This window comes from Diabrotica virgifera, chromosome 5 (genome assembly GCF_917563875.1).
Source record: "Diabrotica virgifera virgifera chromosome 5, PGI_DIABVI_V3a".
Classification (NCBI taxonomy): domain Eukaryota; kingdom Metazoa; phylum Arthropoda; class Insecta; order Coleoptera; family Chrysomelidae; genus Diabrotica; species Diabrotica virgifera.
Genome location: NC_065447.1, coordinates 118,498,577 through 118,514,772, shown reverse-complemented (window position 1 = coordinate 118,514,772; position 16,196 = coordinate 118,498,577). Strand labels below are relative to the sequence as shown.

General features: G+C 35.3%; 1 protein-coding gene across 1 annotated transcript in view; it reads right to left on the bottom strand.

Annotated features, from left to right (window-relative positions):
* Positions 1-16,196, bottom strand: part of LOC126884313 (DNA polymerase epsilon catalytic subunit 1) — a 263,412-nt gene that overhangs the window by 194,644 nt on the left and 52,572 nt on the right. Inside the window, exons 9-10 of the mRNA XM_050650251.1 lie at positions 15,990-16,182; positions 1,043-1,310 (exon numbers count right to left, since the gene is read on the bottom strand). Coding sequence (XP_050506208.1) covers positions 1,043-1,310; positions 15,990-16,182 — 461 coding nt within the window. The remainder of the gene's footprint in view (positions 1-1,042; positions 1,311-15,989; positions 16,183-16,196) is intronic.

Sequence of the window (16,196 nt, the reverse complement as noted above, 5' to 3'; positions counted from 1 at the left end):
CCCTTATTTGACCATTACTATATCACTGAAATGCTTTTTCATCGGAAAATGCAACCCTAGAACAAAAGTTCTCTTCACGGTTTATAAATTCATTACAAAATGCAACTCGCCTCCTCTTGTGATCCTCAGTCAAAAAAGGTTTCTTTGCAGCTGCACAATTTATCAGTCCACTTGCTTTAATTCTTCTACGTGCAGTGCCAATACAGCCAGGAAACGCTGTCTCTTCGCTAGCTTTTTGAAATGTGGCAAAAGAAGATTCTCTCAAATAATCTACTAACATCTCATCCTGTTGATCTATGGAGATCATCTGCCCTCTTGAACCGCCCAACGGTGCTATAGAGTGAAAATTATCCCATCTTTGTTGGATTTTCCATATGCACATATGGCTCACGTTCAAATCTGCAGCAACTTGCCTTAGTGACCAACCTTCTTCGAGTTTGGCAATTGCTCTTGCTTTTTACGCATCATTAAAATGCATTCTAACCATTTTGGAGGATTTTATTTTTCAACACTCGCAAAGTTTTTGACAAGCATTAACTTTTTGAAATTTTTCGACTTACGACATTTATCAAATTCGTACGACACTGCAATTTTACAGTATTACAATATAAAACAATTAAGGTGTAAACTATTCCGTGATCGTAACTGTACATTGAAAAAATTTTGCCGGCCATATTGGATATGACTGATCCGTGCTAATGTACGATAACGCACGTCATGTCGCTAGAATAGTAAATGATGAGATTCAATTCATAAGATTATATTGACCACCATATAGCCCACCCATATCATGCATAATATGACATTTTAAAACGTCGCATTCGGAAAATAAATCCTATTTATCGTGACACTGGGAGAGCTAAGAATTGCAGCACGAGAAATTTCACTTCAGATGATAATTTCAAAATCTTCCTTATTTCTGTCCATGAGTGTAGATTCACCCATTTGATCTTAATAATTAATATGAATAAATAATTTGAACATTTGAACGGATTTATTACTATTTATATTCATCTTCAACAAATTTGTAGAAGTAGCATACCTTCGATCTCTAAAAGCTCTCACAGTATCGACATAAAAGGAGTTTTCTTTCTGGCATATAGTAGTAGTTCTTTCCTCAACTCGAGTACATTTTAACTTCTTGTATACTTTTCTACAATAAACAGTTAACCTCTTTTTTTCATAATCCGCTTGATCTAATTTTGATAGTTGATGAAAAGCCCTTGGAGGTCCACCAGGGACTGCGGGAGGAAATTTCTCAGTTTCTAATTGCTGTTGGATTCGGTGGTATTCATTTTTAGAAGCAGGCACTAAAACAAAAATATTCATGTAAGGTGTAGCTACAAAAAAGCAAGCTTATCCCTTTTAGTCGGAGAGATAGAAGCGGATTTTGTGCATGATAAGTAATACGGAAAAACTATACGAGGATAATACGTGGGGGGACGAGGGTAGTTATAAGGGGTCAAAGTCGCGGTTTTTATTATTTCTTTTTGTGACGCTCATGATCTAGATAGTGCACCAAAATTTGGTAATAAGTAGGTCATGACGTAAATAAGTAAAATCTCCACGGGTTGAACGCTGCGTGGCCGACAAAGGGGTGGAGGCAGGGGTGAATATAAAAATTATAAGGGATTTTTTGTGACGTTCGTGATCGAGATAGTGAACCAAAATTTGGGAGTAAGTAGATCATGACGTAACTAAGCAAAATCTCCAGGGGTGGAAACCAGAGTTGGGGATGAGGGTAGTTTTAAGGGGTCAATATCGCAGTTTGTATTATTTTTTTTGTGATGCAGCACATTTGTCCCCCACGCAGCGTTCCGCCCCCGAAGATTTTAATTAGTAATGTCATGATCTACTTATTCCCAAATTTTGGTGCACTATCTCCACCATGAGCGTCACAAAAAATCCCTTATAATTTTTATATTCACTCCTGCCAAAAAAAATAATAAAAACCGCGACTTTTACCCCTTATAACTACCCTCGTCCCTCACTCTGGTTTCCGCCTCTGGGGATTTTACTTAGTTATGTCATGGTCTACTTATTCCCAAATTTTGGTGCACTATCTCAATCACGAACGTCGCAAAAAACCCTTATATTTTTTGTATTCACCCCTGTCCCATCCCTTTATCGGCCACGTAGCATTCCACCTCTGGAGATTTTACTTAGTTACGTCATGACCTACTTATTCTCAAATTCTGGTCCACTATCCGGATCATGAGCGTCACAAAAAAATAATAAAAGCCACGATTTTGACCCCTTATAACTACCCTCGTCCCCCACTCTGGTTTCCGGCTCTGGGGATTTTACTTAGTTATGTCATGGTCTACTTATTCACAAATTTTGGTGCACTATCTGGATCATGTTCGACTAATGTCGAACAAAGATGATCAACCAACGATAACCATCCAAGGAACAAAACATATATATATATATATATATATATATATATATATATATATATATATATATATATATATATCTGGGTCAGAATATCAATGTAAACAAAGAAAACCAAACTACCGAAATAAGCAGACGAGTCAGAATGGGATGGGCTGCATTCGGAAAACTCTCATATATACTAAAAGACAAAAAGATACCACAATACCTTCGAACCAAAGTGTTCGATTCTTGTATCCTTCCCGTTCTCACTTACGAAGCTCAAACCTGGACATTCACAAAAATGAACATGGACAAGATTAGAAAAACTCAAAGAGCCATGGAACGACAGATGCTTGGTATCTCACTCATAGATCGGCAACCCGAAACAAAACAAAAGTAAGGGATGCCGTGGAACAAGCGGCTAAATTAAAAAGGAAATGGGCTGGACACAACGAACGTCTCGAAAATGGTAGATGGAGCAAAGAAGTTGGAAACTGGCGACCGTACGAAGCGAAGAGACCAAGAGGAAGACCTCAAATGCGCTGGAGCGATGACATCAAAAGAGTCGCAGGACCAATGTGGAAACGCCTCACACACAACAGAGATGAATGGCGAGAAATGGGAGAGGCCTTTATTAGACATTACGAATAGAAAAAAGGCTATAAAAAAATCTGGATCATGGAAATATCCGAGAATCAATTTGGCTTTATGCAGGGCAGATCAACAACAGATGCAATTTTCATTATAAGGCAGTTGATGGAAAAATACAGGAGTAAAGAAACAAACGCTCATATGGTATTCATTGATCTTGAGAAAGCATATGATAAGAGTTCCTCGAGAGATTCTGTGGTGGGCAGTCAATAAGAAAGGGGTCCCTGGTGAATATGTAAAGATTGTGAGGGATATGTATGAGGGAGTAACGACTAGTGTTAGGACAGGTGTGGGAGAGACTGATAAATTTCATGTGAAAGTAGGATTGCACCAAAGCTCGGTGCTTAGTCCGTATTTATTCTCATTAGTTTTGGACCAGATAACAGCGAAACTACAGGGTAACATTCCATGGTTCTTAATGTATGCTGATGATGTCGTGTTAGTAGGAAATAGTGAGAGACTTAGAACAAAAACTGGAACAGTGGAGACAAGCTCTCGAGGAAAAAGGTTTAAAACTTAGTAGGACAAAGAAAGAGTATTTGGAATGCTAATTAAGATGGAGTTACTACAAATAAAATGGTATCTTTGGATGGTGAACTGATTGTAAAAAGCAATAGTTTTAAGTACCTGGGATCGGTATTAAAGAGTAATGGAGAAATAGATGGAGATGCATGCAGTAGAATTAGGGCTGGATGGATGAAGTGGAAGGAAGCGAGTGGTGTGCTGTGTGACAGGAAAATTCCAATGAAGTTGAAGGGAAAATTCTATAAAACAGCCATAAGGCCGGCTATGATGTACGGAACTGAATGTTGAGCAGTGAAAAAGAAAGACGAACAACGAATGCATGTGGCGGGAATGAGAATGCTTAGACAGTGACAAAAAAGGATAAAATTAAAAATGAGTATATTAGGGAAGTCTAGGTGTGGCACCAATTGATGCCAAAATGAGAGAGCATAGGTTGAGATGGTTTGGTCATGTTCAACGTCGAGACGTTAATCACCCAATACGAAGAATTGCTGAAGTACAGATTCCTGGAAGGAGCAGGAGAGGAAGACCAAAGAAGACGTAGGGGGAGACGATTAGGCAGGACATGTTGGTAAGGGGGATTATTATTGATATGACCCAAGATAGAATTGCGTGGAGAAATGCAATTAGGGAAGCCGACCCCGCATAGGGATAAGGCAAAGAGAATGATGATGATACCTGGATTATGAGCGTTACAAAAAAAAATAATAAAAACCGCGACTTTGACCCCTTATAACTACTCTCGTCTCCCACTCGGGTTTCCGGCTCTGGGTATTTTGCTTAGTTATTTCATGGTCTACTTATTCCCAAATTTTGGTGCACTATCTCAATCACGAACGTCGCAAAAAACCCCTTATATTTTTTATATTTACCCCTACCCGCACCCCTTTGTCGGCCACGCAGCGTTCCGCCCCTGGAGATTTTACTTAGTTGCGTCATGACCTACTCATTCCCAAATTTTGGTGCACTATCTCGATCATGAGCGTCACAAAATAAAAATAATAAAAGCCGCGACTTTGACCCCTTATAACTACCCTCGTCCCCCACTCTGTTTTCCGGCCGTTGGGGAAAGTCATGTACACAACTAATTCAACATATCCCCGTATAGTTTTTCCATATTACTTGTCACGCACAAAATCCGCTCCCAGCTCTTAGACTATTTCGCAGCTTATGGCTCGAAAGACGGCTGACAATATACCAAAGTATATAAGTTATTTGCCTGTGCCGATGGCGTCGAAAGACGTCATCCGCCTGTGACTTAAAAATCGAATGATGTCTTTCGACGTCATCCGCAGTAAAAGGGTTATACGCTGTCAAATATTTTATTATATGTATATAATTTTTTTTATTTATTTTATTTTTGGAAATAAATTCGACTTGTCGTCTTTACGATTTCCAAACTAGAAGTCGAAACATCCAATAAAGTAACGGATCATTCGAAATAAATTTAAAAAAATGTTCCTGTGGTATTATTGTGCAGTCCCTCTGCCTGCCTGGCTGTCCGAGGATCAGTTCGTGCAGCTAAAACTGCAACTTCTTCAAGTGCCATGTCCGTTGTGAAAGTTGGCTATTAACATGGCAATTCTGATCTTGCTTGCGGTACTTCTGAATAGTTCGACTGATGTGAGCCCGAACCAATTGCGCAGATTTTGGAGCCACGAATGTCTTCTTCTGTCGGGCTCTCGTTTACTGTCTATTTTTCCCTGGACAATCAATTGCAGTAGACGGTACTTATCGTGTCTCAATACGTGGCCTAGATATTCAAGTTTCATTTGTTTAATTGTGCTCACGATTTTTTTCTTTTTTCCGATTCTGTGTTTTAGCTCTATGTTGGTGACATGTTCGGTCCAGGATATACGAAGAATGCGTCGGTACACCCACATTTCGAATGCTTCTAGTTTTTTCTTGAGCGTCTCTGTCAGCGACCAGGCCTCCACACCATATAGTAAGATCGGGAAAATGTAGCATTTAACGAGACGTAGTTTTAGGGGAGATACATCTTTGCATGTGAGGAGCTTTTTCATGTGGTTAAATGCTGCTCTAGCTCGTTCTATTCTCGCCTTATACTGCAACAGATATATAAAAACTGATGCTGGATACAGATTTAGTATACATATGTATAGTGTGTGAGTTTTTTACATTATTTACATATTGACATTCCTTTTTCATCGGTTTGTGTCCATCTTTTAAAAGCCAACTTTGTATTGTGATTTGGTGGTAAAATCTGGCAGCATGGACCCTGATTTAAGTGTTGCCCTGATAAATCCATCTCTTTATTGGGGCCCACATACATTAGACGATGCTTCCGTGACCAACTTTACGCACCGCTCGACAGTTTGCGTGTGGCAGGGATAGTTTTGTACATTCCTGTCTGGCATGTATCCTGATGTAATGCAGGAACTTATATCTTCATTTAAAACTCTTCGAAGAACTGGTGGAGAACATAGTCTTGTAACATTCCAGTTTATTATATCAGTGCTTGAAAATTTAAAGTAGGACGGATGAGATTTCTAATACTTATGCCCTTGGCTTTAGTCTGTCCGGCTTTTAACACTCTCCTTAGCACTAGCTCTCTAATGTGTTTCCTTTCTCCCTACTACTTGAAATTTTAAAGCACAGGACTAAACTAAAATAATAGACTGGAATGTTGCAAAACTATCTTCTCCACCACTTCCTTGAAGAGTTTCAAATGAAGATATAACTCCTTGCATTACATCGTCCGACATGCCAGACTGGAATGTACAAAACTATCCCTGCCACACGCAAGCTGACGAGCGGTTCCTAAAGTTGATCACGGAAGCATCGTCTAATGCTGATGTATGTGCACTCCAATCAAGAGATGGATTCATCAGGATAACACTTAACACTTTCAGCTCCGGGCCAATATCTGATATTTGCCTCATGTGCCACTTTTTTACAGTCATTGGAAAATTGTTGAAACGTGAACACGGTATTCGTGTCGGCGGCACCTGATTGACAACACGCGAGTCGTATCGCCGGACTTGAAAGTGTTAAATCAAGGTCCATGCTGCCAGATTTTACCAAGAAATCACAATACAAAGTTGGCTTTTAAGAGCTGGACACAAACAGATGAAAAAGAAATGTACATATGCAAATATGTAATGTAAAAAATACACACTCATTGGTTGGTTGGAGAGAAGGGTGCACGTGGAGCTAGAAGTGCAACCACCCCCTCGTTTTGAGTTCTGGGTTGTTTAAATATTGTCATGCAATATCTAAACAAGCGAAGAGCTTCACAATGTAACAGAAAAATGAGATCACTAAATGTTTTTTAATTTATCAAAATCATCAAAAATTTCAAATTTTTATAGATTTTGATTGACCTTGAGGGATCGGAAGATATTCGTTAAATGCGTAAACTTATTTTTTAATTATTCAACCATACAAACTGTAAATAAATTTTACTAAAGCGATAAATAAAACGTACACGGAGGATAAATAAAATTTTTTGAACAAAAAGGTAAAATTTCATTTTTTTTTATAATCTTTAGGTCCGCTGCGGGATCGGAAGGTAAAGTCCGATTTAAATAATTTTTCTGTTTTTCTTGTAATTACCAATCGCAACTTTTCCGCACTATAGCGACACGGAATTATCAACTTGACGTTTTTCGCACCACCCTAATAAACATGTCAAAAAACGTTTATTAATGGCAGATTTTGTTACTCTGGGGTTTTGCGGGTAGCTGAAGACGAATACGCCATAAGAATCGGAGCACCTGGTGCCCAGGTTCACTGCTAAGGCACGTCATATATAGTTTCGAGGGTTTTCAGCACTAAATTGATGCAAACAGATTACTCGGGGAGTTTTTTGGGGCGCTGACCAAGAATACGCCATCAGAACCGACCCCCGGTGCACCTGGTGCCCAAAAACCCTCCAAATTCCAGAAGAGAACATGCCTTAAGGGTCGTTTAGACACAGCGATAAATCAAACAACTTATCGATATTAATCGAGTTGTTGCAATTTATCATCGTGTGTAAACGGTGCATCGCAGCGACTTATCGAAGTTGGAGTTGGATTGAAGTTGGTATCGGGTTGCATCAACTTATTGTAACGATCGAGTTGTTTTAATTTATCGTCGTGTCTAAACGGTACAGCGATTTATCATTGGAGTTGGGCTGCATTAATTTAGGAGAATCTTACCAAATTAGAATTTATTTACATATCCAATAGGGAACTTGCACATTTTTTTTTATTAGATAATAATGTTCAGTTTTGTTTAAAAATGAGATTTCCAAAATTTCACGCTTCAAAAACTCGTAATAACTTTGAATATGGGAATAACTTAGTTAGAATATGGGAAGCAGAAGAAATGCCCGAGGATTGGAAAGAAGGCAGAATTATACCAATATTTAAGAAAGGAGAAGTAACAAACTGTAACAATTATAGAGCAATATCTCTACCGAGTACAACATATAAAATTCTAACAGCCCTCATTAAACAAAAACTCAATCAATTCACAGAGAAAAAAATTGGGGACTATCAGCAAGGATTCAGAGAAGGCAGATCCACTACAGATGCGATCCACATAGTTACACAAACAATCGAAAAATGCCACGAACACAACATAGAACTCCACATCCTCTTCATAGACTTCAGACAAGCCTTTGACTGTATTGGAAGAAATAAATTATTTATTGAAATGAAAAATCAAGATATACCAGCAAAATTAATCAGATTAACAAAAATGACCATGGAGGGAGCTCGAGCCAAAGTAACAACAGAAGAAGGTAGCACAAAATCAATTGCAATAGAAACAGGAGTGCGACAAGGCGACTCCCTGTCAACCACATTATTCAACATAGCACTAGAAGGAACAGTCAAGGCCAGCAAAATTAAAGGAACTATAGCCCACTCCTCAACACAAATAGTTGCATATGCAGATGATTTAGTTCTTATGGGAAGAGACAAGGAAAGATTAAAAGAAGCAGTAACAATCCTGGCAAAAGAAGCACGGAAAAGAGGTCTAGAAATTAACGAAGGAAAAACAAAATATCTACTCTGCTCTAGAAGAGAAGATAACACGATGAGAGAAATCAAAATAGCATCCTACACTTTTGAAAGAGTCCAACAATTTAAATATTTGGGAGTAATAGTGAATGGCCAAAACAAAAGAAGTGAAGAAGTAACGGAACGAATACTAACAGGCAACAAAACATACTGGAGATATCATAGGCTTATGAAGGACAAGAACTTATCCAGAAATACAAAACTGAAAATATACAGAGTTGCAATCAGACCAGTAGTTACGTACGCAGCTGAGACAATGTGCCTCACGGAAAAAGATGAAGAAAAATTGAGAATATTCGAAAGGAAAATCCTCAGACGCATCATGGGCCCGATAAGAATGGACAACGGAGAAATGAGAAGAAGAATGAACCATGAACTAAGAGACATAATGAAGGGAGAAGATATAGTTAGATTTATTAAATCACAGAGGCTGAGATTGGTGGGACACATAGAAAGAAGGAAAAACGACCGACTGATTAAGAAGATCACCAGATGGAAACCGGCAACTGAAAGACCAAGAGGAAGACCCAGAGAGAGATGGGAGGACCAGGTCATGAGAGATATCAAAATTCTGGAAGTGAGAAGCTGGAGGGAACTATGCACATATCGAAATGAGTGGAAGAAAATAGTAACGAAAGCCAAGTCATACAACAAACTTTGACAACATACAAGTGGAATGCGGAGTGATTCACCGCAATAAGCGAATCTGAGAGCTCTAAGTAAGAGCGGTAAACATTCCACCTGGAATGAAAAGCCCTGATGATGATGAGTTACTATATATTTTGGTACATGCTATTTTGATATGTTTAGTGTTTGTTTGATGGAAACATATTTGTTAAGGGACGGGAAGCAGAACTATTCAGATGTTTCAAACTTAATTGTAATAAATCAATGTGTATATATAAAAGTATATATTTAGGTTAGCAAAATAATTATATGTATTTAGTTGACATGACATGTAGGTACAAAATATTGTTAAAATAATTTTTATACATAAGTGAATTATTATAATCAACTATTCTAAATGCAAAATAAGCCACAATTTAACTAAAAAAAATATTTTATAAACGTTTAGACGTCCAAATCGGATGTCATTGTCAAAATACAAAAATTAGTCAGATTAAATAAATTATTGGAAAAAAATTTTTACTAAGCAACAACATTTTTGTTTAATTTAATAATATTTTGTATTTTGACAAGGACATCCGGTTTAGAAGTCGAAACGTTAATAAAATCAATTTTTTAGTTAAATTGTGGCTTAGTTCCCATTTTGAATAGTTGATTACAAAAATGCCACAAGGATAATAGCTTTAAAACAAGTTAATTATTATTGTGAAAGCTTTAGGTCTTCCTTTTATTTTAATCTTTTACGGTAATACTATTTCATTTATAACTAAAAAAAATATATATTAATTTATAGTCTCTTATCTTTTGCGTACTGTTTTAAAATGTTCTTAAACTCATTAAAAGAACTAAATAATTGTCCGCACTCCGTAGTTAATTTAAAAACAAACACTAAACAAATAAAAAATAAGAAATCACTGACACTCTTTTTATTTGCGTACACGTTAGCGTATACCTAGACACAACCTTATATTTAGGAATATTCTTCTTCTCATTCTTTAGTTTATTGGCCTCCACCTACTTGGGTATTTGGCAAGCTCATCGTCGTGGAATAAGTCAAAAATATTTATATTCTAATGACATTTATCGTATGTCATTGTAATAATATATACCAGTTTGTTAAAATTGTAGTTTTATACTGTTTTTGAAGGAAAGGAACGAAGGTTTACTATTGAAAATAAAACCATTTTGTAAAAGTACAAATTTCCTACGAATAGGTCAAACGATCAAAAACACTTGTAACGTCACATAAATGTATTTTCTACTGACGTTTATAACGTCTAATTTAAAATTCTGTTTACTTTATTGGAAAAATGTAAATGTAAAACCAAGTGACGTCACGATGCGTTTTGGACCACCTGTTTGAATTTGAATTTTTAATCGTCTTTAGGGGCCAAACGAAAGACAACACAACTTTTTTATCTTTGATACATGTTTTAAATTATGTTCTGTTGTGATTTATAACATTTTTTTCGAATTTAAAAATTTATGCAAGTTCCCTATTAAATGGATACCATTTATTTGATAATGATTATATGTGGCTTTGCCAATTAATCAACAATAATATAATACTTTTATCAACTATAAGAATTATATGTACAGGGTGATTGATTAGTGGGGTTAAGCTCCGTAGATCCGTTATAACAAGAGATAGCAATAAAAGTTAATAACAAAAATTGTAGCCAACTTTGAGATTCACATTTCAAAATTAATTATAAATGTTACAGGGTGTTCGATAACATAGTGGCAAACCAAACTTATGTTTTTTTAAATGGAACACCCTGTATTTTATTTTATATTCAAAATCTTCTTAACTTCGCCATTACAGGGTGGCGAAGGTTACATTACAGGAACACCCTGTATTTTATTTAATATTCAAAATCTTCTTAACTTCGCCATTAACAGGTTATGTTATACAGGGTATTTTACAAAGTTATAACCAATTTTATATGACAAATTGTAGCAAGTTAACTCATTGTATAAATAAAAATAAGCACAAAAGCAATGGATTATTGATGCCATATTTTTATATTTATTATCAAAATTTTCATAAATTATTCTTCTTCTTCTTCTTTTTGTATAGACATGACTGTCTGTTTTTTCAATGTGTCTCTAGTAAGTTGTCGTTCCATCGTTTTTGTGGTCTTACCACTGATCGTCTTCCTATTGGGAAACCGTCTCACTGTCCTGCCTACTCTGTTGTAATTCGGCTTATGTGGTCATTCCATTCTATTCTTCTGTTTCTTACCCTGTCTTCTGTCGTATATCTGCACTTCTAGCTCTGTCCCATAGTCTTACTATCGATTTTTCGAAGGGTTTTCATCTCCGCTGTTTCGAGCAATCTTTTTGTCCTCTCTGTGTCGGGTCGTGTTTCTGCCGCGTATGTCATTATTGTTCTGATGACTGTTTTATAAATTCTGCCTTTCATATCTTTTCCGATATTTTTATTTCTCCATATTGTGTCATTCAGGCAACCTGCGGCTCTGTTTGCTCTATTAACTTGATCTTCCACTTCTGTTTCGAGCCTTCCGTAGCTAGATAGTGTGATGTCTAGGTATTTAAACTCCATCACTTGTTCTATTATCTGACCTTCCAGCTCCAATTTAAATCTTATTGGATCTGCTGTTATAACCATGCATTTTGTCTTTTTTGGGGAAATTAACATGTTAAATTTTCTGGCGGTTATGTTAAATTGGTGCAGAATACGTTGTAAATCATCTCTTCATTTTGAGAGATTAGTATTGCATCGTATGCATAGAAGATTATTTTGAGTTGTTTGTCTCCCATTTTTTATCCTTTTTTAGTTCTTACTTTTTTTATTATTTCGTCCATGATCAGGTTGAACAATAAAGGACTCAATGAATCCCTCTGTCTTATCCCATTGCCGGCTTCAATTAGGTCAGTTAGTTCATCTTCCACTTTTACTTTTATTGTGTGGTTCTGGTAGATGTTTTCGATCGTTTTAATGATTCCTAGAGGTACCTCTCTCGAGTATAACAAATGGAACGTCCTTTAATTTGACCATGTCAAATGCTTTCTTAAGGTCCACGAAACATAAATATGCCGGTTCGTTGTATTCCAACGATTTCTCTTGAACTTACCTCATTATAAATACAGCGTCAGTGCATGACCTTCCCGACCTAAAACCTTGTTGTTCTTCTGCTAATGGTATAATTTCAGTCAATTTGTTTGTTATCACTTTGGTTGTTAATTTTAATGTTGTGTTTAATAAGTTAATTCCTCTATAATTCTCCGGGTCCGATTTGTCTCCTTTTTTGAAGGGAGGTATTAGAATGCTTAATCTCCATTCTTCTGTTTTGTTCTATTATTTTGTATTAGTTTTAATATTTGTTTAGTTAGATCTTGTTCTCCGTACTTTAGGAGTTCGTTCGTATATCAATATCATAAATTATTGATATTGCTAATTTACTTTATATTGAATACAGGGTGAGTCAAAACGCAAGTACCTACATTATTTTCTCAGTAATTTTAAATGGAACACCCTGTATTTTATATCACTATCGAAAAGTGTCATTACCGTACTTTAATTTTTATAAAACATTCCCTAAAACATTCATTCCCTAAAAAATGTCTAAATTTATTAGTTTTCGAAATATTTTCATTTTTCAGAGCAAATTATTAATTACGGGTCTAAAACTTTCCAAATTTTGAGTAAGCCATGACTGAATTGTCTAAAACTGACAATTTACGATTAAGTACTGATTATCAATCTGGTAATAAATGTAACAAAGTAGAGAATAAAAGAAGAAAAATTATTTATTAGTAATAAATTTTAGAGAAAAAACACACCCACAACATGCTTACACAATTTTTGAAACAATTAAAAACTATTTTTGTGTGTAAGTGTAAGAAACAAGAAAGAAAAATAATTTATTAATAATAAATTTTGCAAAAAAAAACAAACACAAAACAAACATTTTGTGAAAACAAATAAAAACTACTTTTGTATGTAAATGTACCAGTGTAACAAATAAAGAACGAAAAATAATTTATCAGTAAAAATTTTTACAAAAAAGACATGAACACAAAACAACATTTTTGAAAAAATTAAAATATTTTAAATATTTATGTAATTACAACATTGTTCAAAATGACCGCCTAACACATTTTATGCATGTCTAAAAACGGCCATTGAATGAGTTGCTTACACTACGAAGCATTTGTAAATTAACACTTCGAAATACACTTTTTATTCTATTTTTCATCTCATCTCTTGTTGTTGGAGGCATTTTATAACCTTTATTCTATTGTAAAAGTAACCCCAAAAATCAGTCCAGTTTATTAAATTCTGGTGATCTGGGTAGCCACGCTACTGGTCCACTGAAAAATGAAAATATCTCGAAAACTAATAAATTTAGACATAGAGAATGTTGTATACAAATTAAAGTACGGTAATGGTAGTTTTTGAGTTTTAACTCACACTGTATTAGATATAAAGTACATTAGCAATATCAATAATTTTTAAAAATTTTGACAATAAATAAAAAAATATGGCCTCAATAAACCATTGCCGTTGTGCTTATTTTTATTTATACAGTGAGTTGAACTTGTTACAATTTTCATATAAAATTGGTTATAACTTTGTAGATACCCTGTATAACACACCCAACCTTTATATTTTTGTTATGAAGAAGGTAACAGGATCTATGTGTTAGGAAGAAAACTCGTTATAATTTATTGAAGGGTGTAAAGTGTACACAATACTCCCCTCTTCAACTTGTTGTGGTCAATCACATCGCGATAAATCACAGCAACATATCGCAGCGTCTAAACAGCGTTTCAATCATCAACAAATCACAGCAACTTGTCATCACAATAAGTTGCTGTGACTTATCGCTGTGTCTAAACGACGCTTTAGCAGTGACCTTGGGCACCACTCCGGGGCCATCCGGGGGTATGTTCTGATGGCGTACTCGTGTTCAGCGACCCCAAAAATCCCCGAGTAACAAAAATGGGTCCTTATGCTTATTTTGACATGTTTGTGCCCTTTTGGATGCATTTTATGCACTTTAAAATGCAATTATGCATTTTCACCCAGTTATCTATTTTAGACTTTTTTCCCGAAATCATCCTGAACACAATGCAAAAAGTTGCAAATTTCTAGATGGTGTATTTAAAAATCGATTTATTCCGATTTTTGTGCTAAATGCACTGGTCTAAATGAATAGTCGCAGTAAATGATAATCTTTTGTGCATTTCGTTTGAGCACCTCTGCAAGTATAGACAAGTACGTACTTCGCAAGTGTACGAATAATCGTCATCCCTTTGACTCGGATCATTTTTACCGACAACCAATGGAAAACCATCTAGTGACGAATACTTGTACTTGTAATCCACTCACACGATATAGCAAGTATACGCAAGTAACGATTATTCGCTAAGTAATGATGTTTCAAAACCTCGTAAACCTTACATGCGTAAATACGCATGCCCGAAAAAATAAATGGACCCTAAAAACATGCACCATTTTAATTTAATAGGAAATTAGGCGACAGGGTAGGATTTGCACGTGCTAATGATGTCGAGCATTTCCAATAAACATGACATATTATGTTTCTCTAATCTTAAACATTCCAGTTAGTCATCGCATTTTTATTTTATCTCACATTGAAAGATGTAATAAAAATTTACGTCTTCACTGCCGATAAACATTGCTGTGTATAAATGTAAAATATTTACATTGCACTAATTTGGCTTATAAATAAACCTTTTAAGAACTGAAAAAAATCTAAAGGACAAATAAATAAATAACAAATTAATGTACGATATAAAAATAATAGGATTTTGGTTTTAAATTCAGCGAAATATGTTTATACGAGACGAAAATCTCGAATTCCTCGGGAAAAATATTCCCATGAGATTTTTTGCATAATCACTTTCATAAAATACTGCAGAATAATGTTCAAGAGGTCGCCCATACAAAAAGTGGTCCTAATTTATTAAACAGTTTTGTATAAATCCATTTTTTAGGTTGTGATGATAAGGGCCTCAAACAACTAAAAACAATGTTTTAAAATCAAATAAGCCCAAACTAAAATATCAGAAACTGATAGAACAAGGCTTGGTGAATTCAAAAATAATTGTGTGTTTTGAGCCTTAAAAAACATAATTTTTCGTTTTTTTGTTAGTTTTAAATTGTTTATTATAAGTTGAAAACGATCAACTTTAGAGAAAAATTACAATAAACCTTTTTTAATTAACCAGTTTGATGGGAAATAAGCCACAAACTTATTTCCCATCAAAACTAGTCAATTGCAAAAATGCCACAAGAAAATAGCTTCAGGAAAACATTAAGAAACCTTTTTTTATTCAAAATGATCCAAAAAACCGAAAAAAAAATTTGTACGGGCAGATGAAATTGATTTATACAATTTGTTTAAAAACAATTATTGTTTAAATTTTAAATAAATTAGAACCATTTCTGCTGGTATTATGTTTTAAGACGAAATAAGTAATATACAAAGTTATCAATTAATAATCACAAAAAAAATATTAAAGCTATTTTACTAACGCAAAAACTATGTAGTTCGTCTCTGTCTCGCTACGATAACGCACTGAAAAGAACTACATGTTTTTAGAGCAATGTATGATATCATTGTTTCGTTCGTAGATCGACCTCACTAAATGATTACGTCAAGTCTACGACATTATGAATAACCAATACACGAGTCGTTGAGTCCGGCTTTAGACCATATACGACATTAAAGAAAACTTTCATACGAGGCGGTTCTTTATTTTCGTTCAAAACAGGAAACTTACTATATTCTTCGCGCATCATCCAAGCCATATTTCGCTGGCACAGTGCCCCAGGTCTATTGTAGTCACAAGCAGCACAAATTGTTTCGTCTACCATAGCACAAGGTTGCAGTCTATTGGTTAAAATAATATTGGGATACATTGCACCAACATCTAAGTGGTATATCAAGGGTCGTTCCAGCCTCATCGGAGAACTCTAAAAAAGTATTC